We start from the raw sequence: 25,027 nt of genomic DNA on the forward strand, positions 1-25,027 counted from the left end.
CTTATATTAATTTTTGCTCCAAAAGACACATTAGAGCTGACGGTCCGGCTAGGTCTTATTTTCGGGGAAACACGGTAACTCACGTGGGCCCAGCCAGGAAGGTTTTTCTTTTGAAAATACAGAATTCTGAAGCCAATTAAGATCCTGATACAGCAGTTCGAGGGTAGAACCTAAAATTCCAGCCAGGTTTAGAAAACTGGTTAGAGTCAGCTCTCCCCATTTTTATTCCCAATAGCCATATTCTAAGCTTCTAGTATGATTCTTTAGAATTTCTTCAAAACTCTATGCACAATCTAATTTCTAAAATGATTAACACAGACAGTTTCTAATGAACAAGAAAGTTATGTTCCAATAATGATTGTTCAAAATTCTGAATATTTCCCTGTAGAATAATATAATGGACTATGATTGGAAAAGACCACTTATGATCTACCTATTACTTATAAGAATATCATATGAAAAATATGTCTTGGGTTCTAAGTTGGGATGCTAAGAAAGCATTTCCCCAAGTCCATGTTGCTTCTACACTCTTGATTTCATTTCAGTCCTCACTCTCTGCTTAGTTCCACAATGGGACTCTATTAACACCACAAGCAAAATCAAAAGTAATCAATCAGATTACTTTGTTTCTATATACTTGTCAGAAAAAAACCCAAAAGTGATTTTTACATGAACCCGTTTCTGCTGGCTTCAAATTCTGTGTGTATAACCTGAAATAAACCTTCCTTCAGAATCTTGCCCCAACCTCTCTCCAATCTCCTTTGGACATTGCAGGCCACACAGAAACCACCATGAACTCTACACTGCACCCCACTTCCTGCCCGTTGTGATTCTGCTTCGTGAGTCCCTTGCTGTAAAATTCAGATGTCTGCAACAGTCAGAAAATGCTTCGGAGAAGAATTTATAGGCACTTACCACCTACATTAACTTGCCTGAAAATGTCACTCTAAACACCCCAAATTCTTTACTATTACACCACTCTTCTCCATAAAACACTGAGGAGAGTGCAAGTGTATTCAAGAGTGTCAACTTCATTTATAAAATACTTACCTTGGAATGTCATTTGATGATTTAATAAAAATATGAAAGCAGCTCATAGAACATTACATATTTTTAAGGAACTCAAACTTAAATCTAATTTAAAACTCATCTATTGGCTCAGATCAATGACAAATGTTAAGTCAAATGTCTTTCTCTATCCTTTTTCTCCTAATTTCCTTCTCTTGAATAAGTGTTCTAGTCCCAAGTACACGACGATGATTGTTCAGACTACAACTGTCACAGGAGGACCAGAGGTCACTTAGAGATAGGGTAAACGCCAAAACCTCCTGGTGAGCTCCTTTCAAGCTTTCTGACCATTCCTTCAATTTTAATCATTCACTGCCCTATCTGGCCATTGTTCCTACAAGAATAACAGTGACAGTACCTGCTGTGTAACAAGCATTCATTAAGCACTTTACATACTCTTTCTCTTTTCACATTCACGGAAGTATCCCACTTCAATGAAACAGGACACCTGTGACCGAGAAGGGAGTTATCAGGATGCCCACAGCCTCAGAACCCTGTCTCTCATCTGTCTCAACAGCATCTACTAGACACCCCCTGTGCCAGGAGCTTTATCTGTCCCCAAAACATCTCTCTTGCACTTAAATAATACCTGGTATCAAGTCTCCCTCCTTCCAACACCTCCTCTTCCAAGAGTAATCCTAAATCACATCCAATCGTTTCACTCTCCTGATTCAACAACTTTTTGTGGATTAAGTCATTCAGTCAAATATTTGCCACTGTGGGTACAAGAGTGAAGGTGGCAGGTAAGGTCCTGACATTCTTAGGAGTGGGAGGTGGGTGTGAAGGAATGTGCAGAGAATTAAAGTGAGGTGCCACGATGATGGCCTAATGACTGACAGAGCTCTGCCAGTCCCGAAAGGCCCAGAGAAGTGATGGTGCAGCCTGGATCTCAGAAATTAGAATGTCCCAAGCACAAGAAGTCAGGGAGAGAGAGCTGTAGACCCACAGCTGGCGCTGAGGCCCCAGGGCAGGAGCCAGTGTGGCACATTCCGGGCAGGAACGAAGCCAGGGCCTGGAGACTGGGAAGCAGAGGGCAGCAGGAGCCAGACCGTGGGGGACTAAGTGGACAGTTGGGAGTTTGGTTTGTTCCAAGTGAGATTGGAGTGGCATGGGCCAACAGACATTTTTAAACACTGCTCTGATTGCTGGGAAGAAAATGAATGGTGCGGGGTGGGGGGGGCGGGTAGCAGAAGAGTGTGTACCCGGTCCCACAGGGATGCCTGTGACAAGCAATCACAACGGGGGCTGGGCCAGCAGAGGACACGGCCTGCGTCAACTGCTCCCGCCCTCCTTGGTTAAGAAGTCTAACTGCTCTGACAGTCTCAGGAACATGCATGAAGCCAGCACACTGGGACAGCAGCTGGCAGCACAATTTCTCCACGCTTTACTGGTCTGGACCCCAGGAAAGCCACCTGACTCTGGAAGGAGGCTAGTACTTATAGCCAGTGCTCTCCGACTGCCGTGACAATCACTACCAAGCAGGCTTCAGGCCAGCCGCTTACAATTGTTTTTACTCCTCAATTTCAAATCTTTGCATGAAATTTTGTCTTCTGCCAAAAAAAGGCAACAAAAGGGGAGACACACATCCATGCATTTGTAAAGGCATCTGCAGACCTGAGGGTCTTCTGCACCGCCAGCCTGCTCGACAAGAGAGCACATCAGGGACAGAGACTTCAGTGTCCTCACCACCTAGAAGCTTGGTCCTCACGGCCCTGCTCTTATCCTCCATTTTCCTAAGTCTTTAAGTTTCCTCTTGCTCCTCAACACTGTCAGGGATTCCTACTGAGCCTGCCCAGGACGTTCGGTTACACTTATCTGTATGACTGCAGAAATCTCATCTCTAAAGAAGCCTATAAGGTTATCGGGTGAATATGTAAATCGCCTTCGTTATTGCACAGTCAGCATTCATCACAGAGACCTTCATTTACTTACCTAAGTAGTGTGGAGGGTGAAATGCCACAGGCTTACTAGTCGCTGAATAATATCCAATTGCTCTCTTAAATCGAATGACTTTGTCGTCTGTTCTAGACTGAAATAAACACAGGAAAACCTCTGTGAATTAGCACGCCACTAGTCATATATTTCAACATATTTTTGTAATTCAGTCCATGAATAATAATCTGTAGTCATTCAAGCTACACAGGAGTACAGAACGGCACTGAAATCTTTAAGGAGGATCAACAGAGCAACAGTTGACACAGAAGCTGAAGCAGCAGGTAGAGACCGGGGTTCTGGGACGCGGCCCTCAACTTCTCCTTGGCCCTGAGATGCTTCACTGTCCACGTCCAGCATGTGGGCCAGCGGTTTTAGCTCCTCAGGGAGCAGACAGGAAACCACACAAACTTCACCTCTTTTACTAACCCCGGCCTCTCAAATCCCTTAATTTCCACAAAAGGAAGAAGAAACCCCTGACCATCACCTGAAGGGAAGGACAGGTCAGAGATTCACAATTCCATTTGGCCCAATTGATACGTCTGTCTTCTTAGAATCCTATTAAGTTATGACGATGACTCTAGGAGCAACAGAGACCTTCCCACTGGCCTCCGTCAGCCCCTCCTCTGTGCAGGCCAGAGGGGCGGCTGGAGGAGCGAGGTGAGGTCCTGACAGCCGGGCAAGCCCTGGACATGGCGAGCCAGCATGTACCTCTCAAGTTTCTTCCAAACCCAACACACACCGGTGTGCCAAGTGCTTCCCGGGAGCCTGCACTTCTACCTGAGAATGCTGGAAAACATCTTTAGCAATGGCATCCAAGTCGGAGGTGTCCTGGATGTTGCGGACGTAGTCAGCCACAGCCTTGATCACCACGTCACATGGCGGCAAGACCAGCTGGTGGGCCCGGACCTGAGAAGGCAAACACGTGTCAACATGCAAATCCGAAAGCCAGGGCGCAGGAAACTCCAGGCAGTGTTTCCTCCCACGGGCCTGACGATTACCCATCTGTGAGCGCCTCACCCCAACCCTCTGGATCTCCCTTTCAGTTGCTGAAATACAGCCCCATTAGGTGAAGGACCACTCCCAGCGGCGGTGGGCAGGGATGCACAGCTCTGCGGCATGGAGCCTTGGGGTCTCATACAAATACAAGAGGGCAGAGACCCCAAGGCTCCGTGCCGCAGAGCTGTGCATCCCTGCCCACCACCGCTGGGAGTGTGGGATGTTCCAGGGCAGTCGGCTGACCTCGGGCCAAGCTTGTTACCCTGAATTATTCGGACAGGCTCAATGTCATCACAGAGTCCTCCAATGTGGGAAGGGAGGTAGAAAAGCTGGCCTCAGACATGAGGTGTAAAGACTCCACCAGCCACTGCTGGCTTTGACAGTGGAGGAAGGGCCACCAGCCAAGGTGTGCAGCCACCTCCAGAAGCTGGAAAAGGCAGGAAACATTCTCCCTGAGCCTCCAGCAGGAATGTGGACCTGCCAACACCTTGATTTCAGCTCAGTGAGATCCACTGTGGACTTGTGACTTCTAGAACTTTAACATAATAATTTTGTGTAGTTTTGAGACACATGAAAGAAAGAAAGAAAGAAAGAAAGAAAGAAAGAAAGAAAGAAAGAAAGAAAAAGAAAGAAAGGAAGGAAGAAAGAAAGGAAGAAAGGAAGAAAGAAAATTAGAAAAACTCAACCTAAGCAAATGGAACAGAAGAAACCTCTAGAAAAATAGATGTTTCTACTTTTAAGTTATGCAACTTTTCAGATGCACAAGACTACATTCAATTTCCTTTAAAAAAAATAAAATAAAAAAAGCCACAGTTTTTTCTTGAAATGATGTTTCCCGTGTTTGAGTAGCTGCTCTCCTCTCCTAGGAAGGCACATCCCTGGTAATGAGCTGCAGACGATCCAGCGCGGTCTATGGATGCAGACCACACACAGATTCCTAGAAAGCTAACTCCCCCCACGGAAAAATGGAAAACCTCTGACACACATCTGCCCCACGGTGAGGAAGTCCCTGGAACAGCGTGTTCCAGCCAGTATGGGAGACATGGAAGTTCTGTCCACTCCCCATCTTTGGGGCGTTTAACTGTCCCACAGCAGGGCAGGTGGGAGGGCCAGCTGGTGGCAGCTCGGGGGTATGGAGTCAGGACAGAACCCCGAGGGTCCTACACTTGGCAGAATGTGGCATTTTTCCCTCAGCACACACCACAGGGACAGGGACAGGACAGCCATGCCTGAGACTCTCCCACTGCAGTTGAGGGTAGTTGGCCATGCATTGTGGCACTGCAAAAACCTAGGATTTCCTAATTATTCTGCATACAATACTAGAAAGGCGGGTCATTTTAGAAGGATTTTATACACAAAACAAATAAATGACTGTTAACATGGATATAAAAAAGCCAAAATACGAAAGGGCTTTTCCCAGGGGTGGGGAACTAACCCTTGGGGTGCTGCCAAGCTGCCTCTCCCAGGGGTGTGCACCCTGACATCGGGAACCACAGACAACTGTCCCACACACTGCAAGTGAAGTGAGTTTGCTGCTTCTGTTCCTGTGGACATGCTTGTCTTCATTACCCGTAGCCCCCACGACACTGGCTAACAGATCCCTGAAGTGTACAGATCCTATAATTAAAAGGCCCCTAAATCCTTCTGCATAGCTAACTAAACCACCACAAACCTGCATCCTTTACAACTTCCCCATGGCCTGGACTCCTTCCTCATCCCCACCCACCCCTTGCCCTCCCCACTTCACTCCTAATCTAGCCTTCCTAATCCAATTCAGGTTAAACTCCCATCTTCCTGGTCCTCAGGGCAGAACCTGGCAGCACTGGCATGGCGGCCCCACCCCAGGAAAGCCAGAGTGACAGCATGCAGCACCACAGGGCACCAATGGAAGGCCTCACTGCACATGAGAGGCTTTTACTTAGGAAGAACGAGCACATGAAATGACTTCTAAAACTCATATGGTACTAAGTTTTACCAAAAGGATTTACCTTAGAATTCCACTTCATAGTAAGATTCCCAGCACATTTAAGTATAGACATGTTTACAAACAAACATCCAATTTATTAAGCTTTTGACACTCCTGGTAACTTTTAATTTATACTTTGTTTTAAAATCTTGCCACAATGCGTATATGGAGGTAATCACCCATTCCTGTCATAAACTGAGTGCCAACAGAACCAACTAAATGGGGAAAGAAAATATAAAAACCCTAAAAATCCTGGCCACCGTAAATATGACTCTCTGTATCTACACACACACACACACACACACACACACACACGCACATACCATATACATGAGGTATTTATCTACATATGTTCAACTGGGGAAAAAACACAGAGACTTGTTGACCCACAAAAGTGCCATACCTTATGTTTCTAAACCTTCCCAAAAACACTCTGGAATAGCATCAGGCTCTCCCGTTGCAGCAGTAACTAGAGGAGAGTTACAGGGATCTGTCCTTGTCTATGCTCATAAAAACAAAATTAACACTCAAACCAAATAAATGAAGTGTTTGATGCTTCAAGACAGACATCAAAATATTTTAATTTGAGCCTCATTTCTTCTATTTTCTTTTCTTAAGAGCTGTTTTGTTTTCACTTTAGCTCAAAAGTTTAAGGTTAGGAAAAAACTAAAGTCAAATGAATTGCAAAATATCTAAATTAAAGTTGGAAACATATGTACTTTCTATCTCTAAAGAGAAAACAAATTCTACTTAATTAAAAGACATTATGTAATCAATTGCCTTTTTATGGCACCTTGTGGCAATTTCGGTTAATTGTTAATTATTTGTTTTTCAAGTAAAGAAACAAAAATTTGGAGCTGGAAAAGATCTCCAAGACATTGTATAAACTCACCCCTTTGCTTCCAGGAAGGGTAACTAAATATATAGACACTGTTTGTGTGGAAACTGGTGATAACTGCCTCCACACAAAACATCCTCTCCCAGGAAAGACTTTCACTTTTAGCATCCTTTTTCCCCCAGTTTCCTACTGAAAACATGCACTGCTGTCTCCTCTGGGCCATGGACAGGTGGGAATGCTGTGGAAGGCACTCAGTGAGGGCAGGTCCACCTGGGGCTTGGCCTATGCTGGTCCTTCCACCTGGCGCCGGCCTCACTTCTCTGTCAGGATCCCTGAGCCAGCAGACACCCTCCTCTGCCATCCATGACAATCCCGTTCCGTGTGCCACTCTTGACAGCCTCTACTTTGTACTGAATTCTGAGCCCCTCAGGAGCACCCGGCTGGGTTGGGGCATGGGTCCAAGGCATCTGCCTGCAGGCACCTGGCTGGCCGCCCTCCAAGACCTGCCCAAACACCTGCCACACTCCTGCCCCCGTTAACCAGTGTGGGCCTTGCACCATCTCCAAGTAACGGGACACCAGCACGAACCTCCTGAACAAGCGGGAGGTACGGCCATGTACCCACAGAAGTCCTCGGAAGCCCACCACACAAACCCTCAGAGACTTCCACGGGCAGTCTTCACTGTAGCCAGTACCAGCTACCACAGACAGAGACAACCTCTGATTCTTTAGAGTCCCCGATTTCCATCCATTATTTCAGCAACTCAAGGGGCGCAACACAGAAGCTCTACATTATAAGAACACAGAACATCACAGAAACATCTACATTATAAGAACGTCTGAAACCCAAAGAAAATCTCTTCCACACTCCTAAAAGCAAAATAATGAAGGGTTCCTGCTAAAAAATCAATTTTTGTTGTTGCCTAGTATTTCCCTGCTTAAAATTCTGTAGTCTCATCTTGGTTGTATTTTAAAAATCAAATACCGTTCTACAGCTGTGGGCTTATTTAAATAGTACACAGTAGTTACCATATTATATTTCAACTCACATTACACCCACCATGCCACAGTAGCAAAGGACTCAATTAAAATCCAAAGTTCTCTTTCAGGTGACATGTCGATTAAAAACTCTCCAAAGCTTTCAAAAATGTACTACTCGAAAGGATAATCTGACAGGGGCTTAACTGTCTCATGATATAAATGAAATGTTTCTTACAACGTGGCAGGTCTCCCATCAGGTGAGCAGCTCACCTCCTTGGTTACTGCTCAGGGTCTGCACGTTGACAGCACGTGCTGCTTACAGCAGAATACGCATTCAATAGATGTGGTTGGCGATTATCAGACTTATGGGAAAATCCAGGCACCGTATTTGTTGTATCATGCATTAACGTATTATACTACAGACATGAAGACCTGTGGGATTTTGTTTTAATTGGTCATTTCTTTCATGAGGTCAAACCAATGTATTTTATAGACCTTGTTGCAATTCTAAGTGGTTTCAAAACTTCATTCAGAACATTTTTTGTTTTTAAGACAAAGAAGCATTTTCTAAGTTTACAGGTGTTATAGTTTTGTGTTGGAAAACACGTTTCTTCTATTTTAAAGAACAAGAATATTCTTGTTCAAAATGTTTTCACTTCACTTCTTTTCTTCTTTAAACCTTACACTTGTGTGCTGACAGGAGGAGCCTGAACCCATCCACACCGTTCTATACCTGTCACTCTGTGAACAGGGACCACCAGCAAGCACATCTGTGTTGCATCTTTAGGAAAAGAACGACAGCATCAGGTTTGCCACATAATTTAAATGAACACGAGTTTCTTGATACAAAAGTTTGCCACTGCCCCACACAAACCCAGGAAACTACTTACAAGCCAGTTAAACTGTTGTAGATGTGTGCGCACATGTAACCTAATGTCAGGTTAAACAGTGCTTGTAGCCTGGGAAAAGGTATAAATAATCAAGTTTCACTTCTTTCTTAAATAATCCTCACCCTGCATTTTTCCTCACACAGAATACATGATTTTGGGCCACTGAAGTCTTTTTCTTGTATTGGCAGAAACTGGAAATTCTCAGGATGTGCAGGAAATTAAAGCCACAAATGAAGCGCCTGAAACAGCAAAGCGCATCACTGCTCGCCCACTGTGTGTGAGGGGTGAAGCACGTAGGAGGTAAGAGTAGAGGTGATAATTCACTGGGGATCCTTTTCCCCCCAATCCATATAAATGAGTTAGACATCTGCCTTAGTAAAAAGACTTATGAAGTACATTTTTAAATGTTGTCTAGAACTGATGCTGGAGTAGGGAAGATGACGGTATTCAGTTGGACTGTTTTACTTTATGGTATATTAATTCATAGTAGACAATACAGTTTGTGACTTAAAAATATTTTCTTTATAAAGATTTTTAGAAAATGTAACAAATTAGAAATCCAAATACTTTAAAGAATGAAGCAAAAATAAGCATGCAAAGTATAAAAATAGATTCATGTTCGTTTTGTGTGAATAATACTGTACTTACATATCAATCCTCTTGCTGCTAATTACATCCTCATAGTATGTCAAAGTTCATTGGTATTTTATTTTGCTTTTGAAAATCTTATAGAAGCTGTTAGAGATTAGGTAATAGTGTCTACATTTTTCAAAGTTTTATAAGAAACTGCAATACTACCAATTTTGTTTAGTCTGAAATAAATTTTGACTAAGAAAACAAGAACAAAAACCCTTGATGATCTCTCCCAGTCGCATCCAAACTTCACATAAATGTTATGTGCACATCACGTACATTTCTGCAAGCGCCAAAGTTATTTAATGTCTTACCTTATTATCTAAAGACTAACTACTCAATATGAAGTATGGGACAACAGTACAGAAGCCGAAGCATGAATACCACAGTCACTCTGTCTTCCGCATGCTGATTACGCGCAGTACATCTGGCTTGATCTCTAAAATCCACTCGGTCCCTATGAGGTTCACGTGCTAACTGAATACGCCATGAAAAATGAGGACTTGGAGATTACTGGTGCCGCTGCTCCCAAACTCTCTCAGCAGCTCATTTACACGCACGTGAATACAAACACGAGCTTCACATAATGTCACTGCTGCAGCAGAAGAATCTGATCCACTTCACTGTTGCTTGGAAAATCGCAAAGTGTGATGATTATAAATACTCTGAATCTTGGCAATTTCAGGGAAGGAAAGGAGAAAGCTGATCTGGCCAACAATCAATCGTGGGTAAGGCACTGTGCTAGAAAGCGCACTGCGGAGCCGCGCCCCAGCATCCTGACTTCAGGATGCTCCTTCTGTTTGGAGAACAGCCCAGGAGGGAGAAGGCTTCCCATCGACCACAGTGGCAGTGGTTCTCAGGTGAGCCTCGCTTGCCAAGCCAACGCAAGGAGCTGTGCAAAGGCTCCTCCAGCTACCAAATCAATGACCACACCTGGAGGCCCAGTGTTTTCTACCAAAGAGCCAAGAGGGAGGAAGACGTTTAAACACCACAGCTCTTAGGTAACCACCAAGGGTCACGCCTTTGATATTCTTGAAAAGTTATGAGCTGTGTCAACGTGTTACATACATTTACCTAAATAAAGGTATGAAAAGGCTGCTACAATTCAATTAATCGCAAATAATGCTAAATGTAATCATACTTCTGCAGGTGGAAACTGCTATGCAGATACAAAGGGTGCCGAAAAAATGTATACACGTTTTAAGAAAGGAAAACTATTAAAATTGTAATACTCAATATATACTGATAACAAAAGGTGAATACAAGTCACGTTTGACTTCCGCAATTACAAGAGGTGCTCAAAGCGGTTACCATCAGCGTCCAGACACTTCTGATTACGGCAAACTACTGCTTGAGCAACGTTGACCAAAGTGTCCACTTGTATACATTTTTTGACACCCCCAGTTTACTTTAGTATTTCATGGGAAATTTAAAGTATTTAATGTATTAAAACTGAACCAAGAGAAATTCTTATCACATCTTCCAAGCAAGGAGCGCCAGCAGGCCTGATGGAAAGGCGGGCAGGCTTGGGCTGCCTCCTTCAAGGGTGTCTACATCCAGCGAGGGCTGCAGGGTCCTGTGGTTGCATTCCTCTCCTGGGGGAATATTTTGGTATTTTTGAGTGCTGTGTGCCAGGCACTGCTCTTGGTATGTATCACTTCATTTAATCCTCCTGAAGCCACCATGAGGTGCACTCTGAATGTCCCTATTTGACACAGGAGCTTCCTCATAGGAGACAACCAGGTGAGGAGACAAACCTGCAAGCTACACACTTAGCCAGTACACTCTGGTCTTATCTTAAAAATTATGCTTCTTTTGGTGTTGAAATGTCCTTTTCTATGAAATAATGGTAGATGGTGAGTTCCTTTTCCTTCTAATATTCTTCTTTAGGACAATTAAAAGTTGGCAATACCACAGTAGTCCTCCCAACTTATTTATTTTTTTTAAACAGATCTATGAAACCCAAACCCCTATGTCTATGAAGGGAGCCTGGGAAAGACTGTCAATGGGCACGAAGTCAGGCCTGAGTGTCAGAAACAGGGAAAATGGGCACGAGGGCAGAAAGCATACATGGCTCCTGGCACAACACAGGTGGTTGGGAAGGAGGACAAGTGAATCGGGAAAAGTCAGACTAGCGGCAAGGAAAGGAAGACTCCAAGACGTTCATTCCCAATGTCTACCCTGGATGACTGCAGGGACAGTGGTACCACTAGCTGGCAAGCAAAATAAAGAAGCATAAACCCATTTAGAGAAAATGACCTTTCTAAGTTGGGAATGTCAAATGTGACGCACAGGTGGAGCGCCTAAGCAGAGACGCTTGGTGGGCAGTGGGTGCACCCGGCATTCAGGGAAGGGGTCTCCTTGGGAGAAGTACGCTGGACAGTCATCAACACAAGAGGCGGTAGTTAAAACCTTAGGAGCAGATGAGATGTGCCAGAGAGAAAGCATGAGGACAAAAGCAAGGTACAGATGGATCCACACGCAACGAGAGGAAGCCAGCTCACATGGACGTCAAGGAAAGGATGAGGCACATGATGGACAGGGAACAACGCTGGGAGTGGGGAGCAGGCAAAGTGAGGAGAGCAGGACGGCTGAAGTGTCGCATGGCCCAGGGAGGCTGAAAGCCATTCCTCAAACCTGTCAACTGAGTCATCAGCAGCCTTGGACAAAGGCCCACTGAGGTGGCCCAAATTCAGTGCAGGGGGTAAGCTGTTGGGGACTTTACAGGAGGCCCTCGGTAGATTTGCTGATGAGAAGGGAGTAGGAGAATGTGGGAAATAGGGACTGCATTTACAAACTGGGCCCAGAGCTGAGAGGGGGTGGCTGCACAGGAACAAAAGGGCCGACAGGATGAGGTATGCAGGGGCTCCCCGAGCGCTTCCAGCATTGCTCCAGAATGTCAGGATAGGCCAGTCTCAGGATGGAAAAATGGGCAGAAATGAAGAAAACTGCAGAGTGGGGGGGACAAGAGGCTGAGGAAGGTCTCACCATCTTCAGATAAATGGCCTGAGAGGGAAAGCAGTGTGCAACTGAAGAGAAGCCTGAAGAGAATGATGCCTTTAAAGACAGACATTAAGGAGAAGAAAAGGATTAACTGCTGACACTGATAGCCTGGTTCAAGTCAGAGACAATAATGTATAGATCTGTGTTACTGAGATATTTTACATGTAAGAAAATCTATCAATTTTAAGCACCCAAGTCATTAAGTTTTGACAAATGTATACATTAGTATGACCACCACCACAATCATGAATTATGTTTCTATCACCCCAAACAGCTCCCCTGTGCCCCTCCCATCCCAGCCCCAGGCAATTACTAATCTACTGTCTGTCACTATAGTTCTGCCTTTTCCAGGGTTTTACACAAAGGCAATCCTAGGTATTTCCTTTGTGTTTGACTTTTCACTTAAGATGCTTTTGAGAGTTATACATACTGCAAGATGAGTCCTTTGCTCCTTTTGCTGCTATCAGCATTTCACTGTATGACTGTCCCCAGTGTATTCATCCACTCACCAGCTGACAGACTTGGTTTGTTTCAGGCGACAATGAATAAATCTACAGGGACACTGAGGTTTAAATCTTGTGTGAACATATGATTTCATTTCTCGTGAGAAAATGCCCAGGAGCGGGCCTGCTGGGGTACATGGTCAGTGTATGCTGAACTTTGTAAGAACTGCCAAACTTGTTTTCAAAGTGACCATTCTCTCCCACCAGCCACGTCTGAGAGCTGCGGGTGCCGACACCTCCCGACACTGGCCATCATCAGTCTCCTCATTTGGACCATGCTGGTAGTCACAGTGCACTTCATTGTGGTTTTAACTCGCATTCTAATGACGCAGAGCATTTCTTTGTGTGGTTATTGGACATTCTGCAAAAGGTCTGTTCCAAACTCTCCCCCATCTGTTTTTGTTGGGTTATATTTTCTTACTGCGCTGTCCTTTACACATTCTGGATACAAGTCCCCAACCACAGATATATTCTGCAAACAGCTCCTCTCACGCCATCGCTTCCTTTCCATTCTCTTAACTAAGAAATCTTTGCCTAACTCAAGGTCATAAAGATTTTCTCTTACATTTTCTTCTGGAGGAGTTAGTTTTTATATTCTTATTTCTGCATACGCATAAGCAGTTACTGTAAAAACTATCCTTTCCCCATTTAGTTACCTTGGGATTTCTGGCAAAAATCACTGACCACATTATGTGTAGGTCCATTTCTGAATTCTATTCTGCTCCACTGATCTACATGACTACCCTATGCCAGTACCACACTGAGGTGATTATTATAGTTTAAAGTGAATCTTGAAATAAGGTAACATTAAGTCCTACAACTCTGTTCTTCCTTTTGTTGCTATTCTAGATCCTATGCAATGTGAATTTTAAAATCAGTTTTTCAATTTCTACCCAAAAAAAAAAAAAAAAGCTTGCTGGGATTTTGATTAAGATGTAGTAAATCTATGTAACAATAGAGTCTTTTGATCCATGAACACAGTACCTCTCTCCATTTATTTAGGTCCTTCTTTACCTTAGACCATCAATTTGCAGTGGCATCCACCTGTTCTGTGTGCTTCTCAAGATGAGACAACGCCGACTGTAGCACCTCTCTAGGGTGGAGGGATGTGCTGGGCAGGTGAGATGGAAGAAGGAATAAGGGAAGAGTGATACTGGTACAACCAGTTCAAGGCCACCTCCCAGGAAGTCCAGGCTGGCTAGGGAAGGAGAAACTCTGAGAAAATGGACAGAGGGTCCCACAAAAGGCCAAAGAACAAGTGTCAGCTTGTAAGAATATGAAAGGTAGAAGGCAGCAGTAACAGGGGAAAAGGGATGGTAAAGTTTAAGACAGGAAACAAAGCTTTCTGGGAGAAGGCCCAGGGTATGACTGGTCCTAGAAGGTGACGGTCAGCAGAGGGCAGACCTAAAGTGCAGGGACACAAAGCACATGCTGCCTGGGGGCAATCTCCAGCACACCGAGCTCTCAGAGGACCTGGAAGGTGCTGGTGAAAGACTGATAAGATCCCCAAAACTTTAATAAATGACAAAAGTGACTGAGTGGAGTGACTAGGAGCCAATAAAAGGCAGTACATTTCGATGGCCTGAGTCTCAAAAGAGTTAATCAAAAAGACCCCATCAAGAAAGCAGAGAGACAACCATACAATGGGAGAAAGTATCTGCAAATCATATATCATAAGAGACGGAGATCCAGAATATATTTTTTAAAAAAACACAACTTTTACAACTCAATAATAAAAAGACAAATAATTCAAGTTAAAAATGGACAAAGGATTTGAATAGACACTTCTCTAAAGAAGACATACAAATGGCCAGTGAGCACAAGGGAAGACGCTCAGCATCACAACCTGCAAACCACACCACACCACACCAACAGGATGACCAAAGACAAAACAACAGACAATACCAAATGCTGCTGAGGATGCAGAGAAACCAGAGCCCGTATACAGTGCCGCAAGGAGTGTAAGCGGTGTAGCCGTTGTGGAAAATAGTCTGGTAGCTCCTCAATAACTTAAGCATAGAGTTACCACTTGACCAGCAATTCCATCCCAATGAAAACGGAGATCCACACAAGGACATGTACACAAATATTCAGAACAGCCAAAAAGTGGAAAGCACCTGAATATCCATCACTTGATGAATGGATGGTAGGTGTATCTATACAGTGGAATATTATTTGGCCATAAAAAGGAATGAAATGCTGATACACGTTACAACATGGGTGAACTTTGAAATCATTATGCTCATTGAAAAAGCCAGACACAAGGGGTCACGAAATGTCCAGAAGAGGCACAAACAGAAAGTTGATAAGTGGTTGCCAGGTGGTGCAGGAGGGGAGAAGTGGGGAGTAACTGCCAATAGGCACAGGGTTTCTTTCTGGGGTGATGAAATATTCTAAAATTAGATAGTGATGATGGATGCATAGCTCCGTGAAAGCTAAAAACCACTGAATTGTATTCTTTAAAGAAGTAGATTTTATGATATGTAAATTACAGCTCAATAAAGCTGTTTTTTTTTTTTTTTTTTTTTTTTTAAGCTTTCTAACCAAGAATTATAGTTTTAGAAGTAACTGGCTAGCAAGTCCCAACATTGTCAGATGTCCTTCTGGTCCCTGATTTGTCTGGTCTCAAGAAAGGTGACATCTTTGGGTGAGCCGTCTCAGAGCGCTCAGTGTGCAGAGAGCGCTGGCGAGGCATGGACAAGGCACGGGGGCGGCAAGCTGCCATGAGAACCACGTTTCCATCAGATGCAGTCTCTCACCGTCAGGGTGGGGAAGAAGGCCTGCTTACAGACAGCGCTGGGGTTCTGGACCCTTGCAAGAGGAAATCAGCTAGAAAGTGTCCTGAAAATGTGTTTATTTAACATAAAACTAGAAATTCCAGGGCATGAGAAGACACAGAGCAAAAGTTCTAGTGAACTTCCCTTGTTTCCTTGACCTTCACCAAGGTATCAGAAGTCAGGCACCGTAAACAGTGTATTTTTCAGTCTCCCTTCGCTGGCCTCAGTTCTGCTCTTTCTGGACGAGCCACGCATTCCAGCTCACTTGGGAAGAATTCTGCTGGCAGGCGTCACTTGCGGGAGGAGCCGAGCTAAAAGCAATCCTGTAACAATTAAGAAGCACAAATCCCTCCCAAGACTCTGCCCCTTTCCTAGCAATGTGACATGGGAACCACCCACCTACTCCCAACCTTAAAACAGACAGAAAAGCTCCTCTTGAGTCCCAACCATTCCAGCAGATTCCTTGGAACTTCAAACTTTTCACCTTCACTTTAGAACCAAATGGTAGCAGGGAACGAAGCACAATGATGTAAAGATATAAACGAGTAAAATTCTTGTGAGTTCAGTTTTGCATTTTCCACTTAAGGATTCCATATATAAATTTAAAATGAGCAAGGAATAAAACTTCTTACTAAAAACAGGTTTCCAGAGCCCAACACGGTGAATGTTAAGAATATGCAGCTCATAGTCATAACCATGGTGACACTATAATGACACCTTTGCAGAATGCACATTTTAAGAAAAATTCTGGAGGATCAAATATCAATCTGTTCAAAGTGGTTATCTTCCAGCAGTGGGGTTCTAAGTAGCTCTCACCTCCACACTACATAATGGTTGATTTTTCTCAGCCTTCCTGGCCTCTGACATTATTTCCTCTAGAGCCCAAAACTTCCTGGGATTTTGGAAGGGCTGCTTAGCTTTTACAAAACTAGAGGATGACTTTTTGAGAAGGAAACAGATTAAATTAACTTCAAATAACACTAATATGAAGCAGGAATTCCTTCTTTGGAAGGTCTATCACCTCCTGCAAATGCCTTAAAAGGTAGACATGAGAATAAATGAAGCCCATCTTTCTATTTATTAATATACCTACAATTTATTAATTTATTACAATTTATACCTACAATTTATTAATATACCTAACTTACAAGTACTTTCAAAAAGGATTCCAGACAGGATCGGATAGCCTACCTTGCTCCCAAAAGGTTGCACTGTATGTTAGATACATCATAAAACCTAAAAGAGCCTGAAATCGTGTTGCTCTTCTCTCTGGAAACTGGCTCCACACATGGCGTGAAACCCAGTCAGGGGCCAGGCACAGTGGGTGTGAGGAGCGTGGGCTGGCTAGACACTGGACACAGGAACAGCAGCCCCCCACAGGGCCTCATCAGGGCAGCTGAGCCTCATCCCGAGGCCCGCCTGGAGCTCTACCATGTGCCCCAACTTTGTCTTTCTGTCCATTCCACGTTCCTGGGGACCCTGACATACTACTCTCCCAGAACCAGCCTCGCTCCCTCCTCCCTGGGGTCGAATGCCACACTGTTCCTAAAGACACCAAAAAAAAGACTATTCAGTGACTTTTGGTGGCAGACAACATGATGTAAAAAAATATAAAGTTAAGGATAACTTTGGGTAAAATTTACCTATATTTAAAACAAAGTGTTCCTGATGTGACCTGACAGATTGCCCTGCTATCCAGCTGCCTTAGGGAAACATAATGCTGGTAAAGGGAGGGGACTAAAAGTCAGTGAATCAGAAGGTATGGTTGCAATCACTACAGAACATTTAAATCAGAAAGAAGACACATCCAAAGGCTGGGACTTGGATGGAGCCCCGAGAAGAGACAGAAGCATGGGGGCTTTGGAAGAAGTGTGTTAACTGGCCACACAGAAGGACAGGCCTGGCCTGAGCTGATGGACAGAGCTGGGGGGCTGGGGGTTTGGAGGGAGTCTCCTCTGCCTGCTTGCCATGATTTGGCCGTGGTGTAAGGAAAACAATACAGAGAAAGAATAAATGTATAGGAGGACAACACTCGAAGGAAATCAGGGGAAAAGAAAGGTCTGCATAATACTTGCAAGGATGGCAGAAGGGACTCTGGCAGGAAATACTTGAGTGTCATGAACAACTATGAGGATAAAACCTGGAAATGCATGGAAGTGAATATGAAGTTTAGGAACACATAAATCATTAAAATGAATACAAAGACCTGTTATTAATGGTCCAATTAAAAAAATTAATTAAAACTAAATGCTTACCCCAAACAAAAATTCCACAACTTACCAGGACTCAAATCTTGGAAAAAATACTCAGAAAGCACCTTTAAAAATGAGCATTCATTTAACTCGTGCTTACAGCCAGAAGGTGCTCCCAGCAGTGTCGGCTGCTCCACACCCCCAAAGCCACCCCCTTGTAGAATTTTAAGTTACCTGAAATGGCCTCCCACTGTCCTGAACACAAATGAAATATTCTTTACTTCCCAATCTAAGAAAATCGATGCCATCTTACTAGCAGCTCTGAATGTCGAAACTGAAACAACTTAGAACCTGACCTCCTACTTCCCCTTTCCTACAGCCCTCATGTACCTTTGGCTTCTAAGTACGTCCGGCTCTGCATTCGTGCTCCCAGGGAGCATGATCCCTCATTCATAAGGCAGCACAAAACAACTGCTTCCTTCCCAGCCTCCTCTCTTGAGGAGGCCATCCCATGAGCTCATCGTCTCAGCTGTTCTTCCCGACCCTGCAGGTTCTTCGTGTGCTTGCAAACGCTCAGAGACCCGTCCCAGACACGCTCCACTCCGAGCACAGCCAGCATTGTGCATAGTGAGGTTGAAATGTTGAGAGCATTAAGCTTATGGTATTATGTGTTAAGGGATGCTTCGAATTGATTAGAAAATGAGGTCATATAACACCAACCCTTTGTGAACAATAGTCTAGTAGATTTGACATTGGCGAAATGCTGCAAATATAGCAAGATAAAAAGAATGGACCAAGGAAGACTTGAACTTGGGAATGAAAAAGCAGATATCCTTAAAAGCTGTATATACAATATACTGTGTTAAAAAGGAATAATAAAAAGCATGAGAAAGTTTCATAAGTAACAACTAACCAAATTTTCAAAAGATACAGTTTCATAACTGTGAAAAAGAAGAGACTAAAGAGCAGATGGGATACAGAGAAGTCTACACAGCAGTAATGTTCATGGGGAAAAAAATCTTCACATCCAATTTCCCACCATCTATGTTAAGATGACTAAAATAATGCTCTACACAAAAAATGTATATAACAGGTAACAACAACACACAAGTTTTACAATTTTTAAACTCAAAGCCAGAAGTGCTCCCATTTTATAATGTGACTTTAAAAATCCTACAACTTATATCACTGAAATATTATTTTGGATTGCTTCTCTACTATGCCATAAAAAAACCCAGCTAATACTTAAAATACACGATGCATAAAACTTGACTGAATCCCAACTGTAAAAAAAGAAAAAATACAATGCTATAAATGATTTTTAAGAAGTAACTGGAAAAATTTGAATATAAACAATATTAAATGACATTAGGGAATTGTTGCTAATAAGGTTGATGTGCTAATAATAGTAATATGAATAAGAGGTTATCCTTATTTTTAGGTGGTGGTGGTATAAATGGAAGTTTTCATAGGTGAAGTATTATGATATCGCCAACTAACTTCAAATAGCTGAATTAAAAACAAGAAAACAAGTTATAGATATAAATACTTTATATTTCGATTAAATATAGCAAAATGTTAAACCAAGATGGTGGATATATTGATAGACATTTTCTATTTCAACCTTTTACATACTTAATATTTTTCTTAACAAAAAAATTAGTAAAAACACAGGATAACGATGTTAGTGACCTGTCAACAGATTGAGTTAGTTTTCCAATAATTCTTCAAACAGCTCCTCACGTCTACCCTCTGACACATGAACAAGGCCACCTCAACTAAGACAAATACGTGCATGTGGTCTGGGATCCCGAGAGCCTCTTACCCCAACTCAAAAATACATAAACCTCGTAAGAAACATGAGCCTTCATGTTGTCTCAACCTACAAAGCACACACTTAACAAACCTCATGAGCACAATACCCTAAGTCCACCTAATTTCAGACTGTACTTCCCCTACATGCTAATTGCTAACGAATCACCAGGAGTTTAGAGTCAAGATTGCAAATTTGTAGTACTTCATAAATGAAAACGGTAAATAAAAAGCTTTTCTCCTTCAAGGACAAAAAAGCAAAAGAAAACAGGTCATTTCTAACAAGAGGAGAAAGACTGACTTTTAACAGTAGTTGAAAACCCCTATACCACGAACTGCAGAATGAAAATGAAACATTAGTAGGACACGTCAGTAAGAGATGGGACAGAAAGGGGGTTCTGGGGGGCAAAGAACACGAGAGACAGGAAAGAAATTCCACTTGAATTTTCAGGTATCACCAAAGTTCACTCTCAGCTAAAAGACAAAAACTCCCATTTGAAACTTACTACCAATTAAAACTGTTTAAGGAGGGAAAGTAATTCTGACAGAACTCATACTTTTACAAGAAAAAGTGCCTTTGGAAGTCATTCCATGCAACCTCCCTTTCACTACAAGGAACTACTGACCAGGCTGCCAGCCAATCTACATCCTGACTTCCCAATGCTCCACCTAACAAACTGCAACTGTGATCACAGCACTAATAGTAGAGAGAACACCACAGCCAATTTATCCAGAAAGGGAGCTGGGAAAAGCACAGGAAGCCCCTCACACGTACAACTCCAAACTTCCTCGCAGCTCCTATCTACTTCACAACTATGCTCACCTCATACCGTAAACCTTCCCACTTTAGAAAATAAAAGTTAAGTGCGCCTGCTCAGATGTTCATTACTTTCATAAACAGAAAGGTGGGAAAGATAAGAAAATAAATATTATGTGTTGAGAAAACAGTACAAATGGACCATTTCCCTAATGAACTTTGGTGTCCTCCATCATTCAAAAAGCATTAAAGCCTTAATTAGACTTTTATAATTTTAGAAAATTAGTAAGGAAGTTATGAAAATCAAACCATGCTATGACATTGATCTAAGTAGCAGATGACTATATTACCTATTAAAAAAATTAATTAATATTTGTAAGTAAAAAAAGATATAAAAACTTTAGCTGAAAGAATTCCATTTCTCTAGGTACATGGCATTAAGAATTCCTGTAAGGGAATTTTTGAGGACATTTATAATTGCCCTAAAATATAGGTCCTGGAAACAAGATAAGGCAGGTTTGTTGTTTTTTAAGGCAGTGCAGATCCTGAAGTTAGCGAGGAAAGCATGACATTGTTAACTTTGTGGCATAGTTCCTTCATACAAAAAGGAACATTATTTACATTATTAAAATAATAACAAAACCAATAGTTGATGATTACAAATGTGGGAAATGAAACGAATTTGTACCTTAAGTGAGGCTAGTGGGTGTTCTGGACCAAGTAAACTCCAATGAAAGGAAGCCAGGTCTTCATCAGGTAGAATGTGATTTCCTGGAATGCAAACACGGATATTGTAAAAGCCATCACCATGAGTGACACAGGGAAAATTAACATCAATGCATGTTATAATCCATCCATTACCTTTGTTTAAGACTTTGCAGATTGACTTTTTAAGACCACCTCTCTTGATAAACCACATAAAACTTTCATAGAGAAATTGAGAGTATTTCTTCATCTTTTAATATAAAGTAGCATACAGCAGGCAGACTTCTTGCAGCTGCCTAAGGCACAACGTGAATTTGCAGTACACTTCCAACAGCATTCACACTAAGTACACTGCCTAACAACCTAAGCAACTTCCCAGCAGTGGGCTAACGTCAGCCTGGTAATGCCAACTTGAATCAAGCTCTCATTGGTTCACGAGACAACTGCACTTTGTGAGCTAGTTCAACAGCAAAGGTGGAATCTGCGCTTAGAAAATGTCTCTACACAAGGCTAAGTGACAACGACTGCTGCTTGCGACACGGATCAATACCCTCCTCCGGTAATTTCCACCACCACCTACAAACAGATGTGACAAAGAACAGACTACAACACCAGCAAGCAGTGCCATTCATTTATGCACCCTATCCCCAGGTTGTGTCACAAGTGAAAACTGTATTCAGTTGAGAATGTACATTTTGGGGAAACACTCTCCCTTCACTACAGTGCTTGCTACCTTATATACTAACATCTTCAGTATGTTACTTATGGCAACGCAATTTAAAAGCAGTAATTTCCTAAGTAATTCTGTAACTCTAATAATTGGTCACCTCCAAATGAAAATAGCAGGTTCATTAACTGGCTGTTAACAGAAAGCAAAACAAGAGATCATTTGCAACATTCCGATCATAATATTCGAAACACACAAATACACGATACAGAAGTACTGAACTGCCATGACATCCAGAGGAGCACAGCCACATCCTAACTGTCCGGACAGCAAGCTCTGCATTGCTTTTCTCTGTTCATGGACTGCATAGAACTTTACTGTGAATGAAATAAGTATGAAGTGGCTGAGATTTTTTTTTAAAGCTTCTTTATGAAAAAATATTAAGCCAATTCTAACTAAATCAGTAATAGTTCATTAAGACGTAGGTCAAATGAATTTTAAATGAATATTCCACCCAATTTTTCTAAAAACAACTTATAAACCTATACTCTATTATAAAAAGGAAAAAAGAAAAATAATCATTCTCATCTGAGGACATGAAACTTCCAAATAAAATTTAAAATAAAAATAATAACCCTATTAAGAGTTTACCTATAACTGGCTTAAATTTTTTGAAGTAATTCCAAGCCCTAAGTTAATTTATTACTAAATCATTCAAAATGTTACTACTGATTCTTTTTCATTTATTTTAAGATTTCACAAAATAATTTAGCTATAGGAGTATGAGTTAGCATTATTTCCCAATAAATGTATTCAATATTTCTCAAATAAACAAATATCCTTCTACATTTCAATTAGCTAAGGCATCCATAGTCTAAAAGTATACAAGTTTCCAGTTTGTTGAAAGTCAATTGATATGCCCAAGTCATTTTGTATAATGTTTAAGTAAATATGAAACTTTGTATAATATGACCATCCACATAATCACTTTTAACATCAGAGGAAATACACTTTTATATTTCAATATTTGAAAATATGAAAGGTATAATTAGAAAATTAGTTTTAATCCTTTAAATCCCAAGTCACAAGAGTTGCCTAAGTAGGACAGAAAACAGCCAAGTACTAAGTTGACCCATATTTGAGATTAGATCCAAATAAACAAAGACAACTTATGAAATCAAAATTTTGATTGACTGGTAATTATACAATTTGAAATGCTATCACCAAAATTATGTATGAAAAAATTGTGGCTTCCTCACAACAATTTCTAATTGTGTATAACTTTTTTGAAATGTTTATAAAAATCTGGTAATTAGGAATTTCTAAAAATAACCCACAATATAATTACCCCCTAACGCAACCGATTCGGCTGCTAACCTCCACAGAATACAAACTGAGAAGAGTACAATGTGATCTCACTTATCTGGAGACCACGAATCTTTCAAAAAGGGCCTGTGTGTCCCAAACAGCCCTCAATCCCATCACTGCAGTTGATGTTTTAATCACCGGAGGGCCTCGCTCAGAACATGTCTGCTTGCTTATATTGTTGACACAATTCTTACAAGCTCCAAGTAAACTAGAGCTAGATATTCAAGTAACTAGAGACACGCACACTGTAAGCATAAGACACTGGAGCGGACAGAAAAGAAAGAAAATAACTATAAAATGCAGACAGAAAGTGACAGATGAATGTATTACCTACTATAAAGTTATTTTTAAGCTACAACCTTAGTTAAAACAAGATTTCATCCTCTCTAGGTATTCAGCTTAAGGAATTCCTCCAAGGGAGTTTTAAAAGACATTTATATATTTACTTAAAATGCAGGTATTGTAAACAAGATAAGATAGTTTATTTCTGTTGTTTTTCTTTTAAAGTAGTGTCCTAAAAATGGGGGAGAGGGGGAACATGACAATACTAACTTCACAGCATATTTCTTTTATAACGAACATAATTTATACCAAAGGTTTAAACGTCTAATTTTCAATGAGACTATTAACATTTGTGATTTTTTAAATGTTATGTTCCCCAAACTTGAAGTGAATTTATTCACAAAATTAGTTTTTTGGCCTGGACAGCACAATACATAAATAAACACAGTAGAACAAAATAAGTATGTTATCAGCGACACCAAAAATAAAATAATACTGAGTAAGAAATACTTCTGAAGAAGAGCCCATTCCCTGGTTCTTTTAAATTTAAGATATAATCCAAAACATCCCAGCCCTGAAATGTAAAGTATCAGCATGTTCCTCGTATAGAACTCCTTTAGAACATAAGACCGCCTTCCCGCCGTGCACCTACCTAACAGAGCGGCAAAGATAGGGAAGCGGTTTGGGTTCAGGTCCAGCTGCTTGGCCACTTCATGCATCAAGTACTGGCTTGTGGTGAGACTTTTCCCGTTCCGGCTCAGTTTGAGGGCATGGGCACTGAAATAGTAGGGGATGTTACACAGCGCATAATCAGAGTCGTACGCAACCAAGCCATGGAAGCCATTTTCTCTGCAGAAACCAATCACTTCTTGATGATGGTCCTCGATGCTCTGTGCAACCTGTGCAAGTGAGAAGAACACATGGTCAGAGGCCAGCACCACGGCAGCACATGCTCACTGTGCACATGTCTATACAGAATCCGCAAATTCCAGATGCGGAAAATACCCGGGAGAGCCAGTCAAAGATGCCATGAAAAATGCGCAGTACATTGCTCATATGGGAAAACATCTCCTGGTCCCATCCAGACTGCAAATTAATTTTTGATTTCTTGTCAAGTTCAAAGATCACCATGCTTAAAAATACACAATGCCCAAAAAAAAAAAAAAAAAAAAAATCACTCAAAAGCCAGTATTTTGAAGGAAAAGAGGGAAAAGAAAAAAAAGAGAACAGGAAAATAAAGAAGTGTGAAATAAGGAGACAGAGAGAAGCCATCCACCCTCAGTGAAAAAACCAAAATAATTTCTTCAAAGTAGATCAAATGTGTCAAATAGGTAAAATAATCAGAGGATTAAAAAAATAATAAAAGCCAAGTATATCCATCTCCCAGTTATTACACACAGGAGGCATTCAGCATACAGGGATAATAATAGGGATGAATACATTTACCCCCAAATAATTGTCACATGCTTTTTCTGTACCAAGGACGAGGCCTGGTGGTAAGCACCACGCTCAGGACCACCATGGAGACGAGGTCTCAATTCACTGCCTTTTTAGTGATGAAAACTACAGCCAAAGCCTCTTTACTTCCACTGGCTCTCCCACTGCAAAAGGTCACCCCACCTATCTCAAGTGTCTGTGACACGTTAGAAAGCAAT

The 25,027-nt window shown here is 41.9% G+C and overlaps 1 protein-coding gene across 2 annotated transcripts in view; it reads right to left on the reverse strand.

The window, feature by feature from the left end:
• FAM120A (family with sequence similarity 120A) overlaps positions 1-25,027 on the reverse strand; it is a 102,759-nt gene that overhangs the window by 59,993 nt on the left and 17,739 nt on the right. For both annotated transcript variants that reach the window (XM_033124169.1, XM_033124170.1), the window contains exons 2-5: positions 24,025-24,271; positions 21,039-21,121; positions 3,781-3,909; positions 3,001-3,097 (exon numbers count right to left, since the gene is read on the reverse strand). In XM_033124169.1, coding sequence (XP_032980060.1) covers positions 3,001-3,097; positions 3,781-3,909; positions 21,039-21,121; positions 24,025-24,271 — 556 coding nt within the window. The remainder of the gene's footprint in view (positions 1-3,000; positions 3,098-3,780; positions 3,910-21,038; positions 21,122-24,024; positions 24,272-25,027) is intronic.

This window comes from Rhinolophus ferrumequinum, chromosome 12 (assembly GCF_004115265.2).
Source record: "Rhinolophus ferrumequinum isolate MPI-CBG mRhiFer1 chromosome 12, mRhiFer1_v1.p, whole genome shotgun sequence".
Taxonomy (NCBI): domain Eukaryota; kingdom Metazoa; phylum Chordata; class Mammalia; order Chiroptera; family Rhinolophidae; genus Rhinolophus; species Rhinolophus ferrumequinum.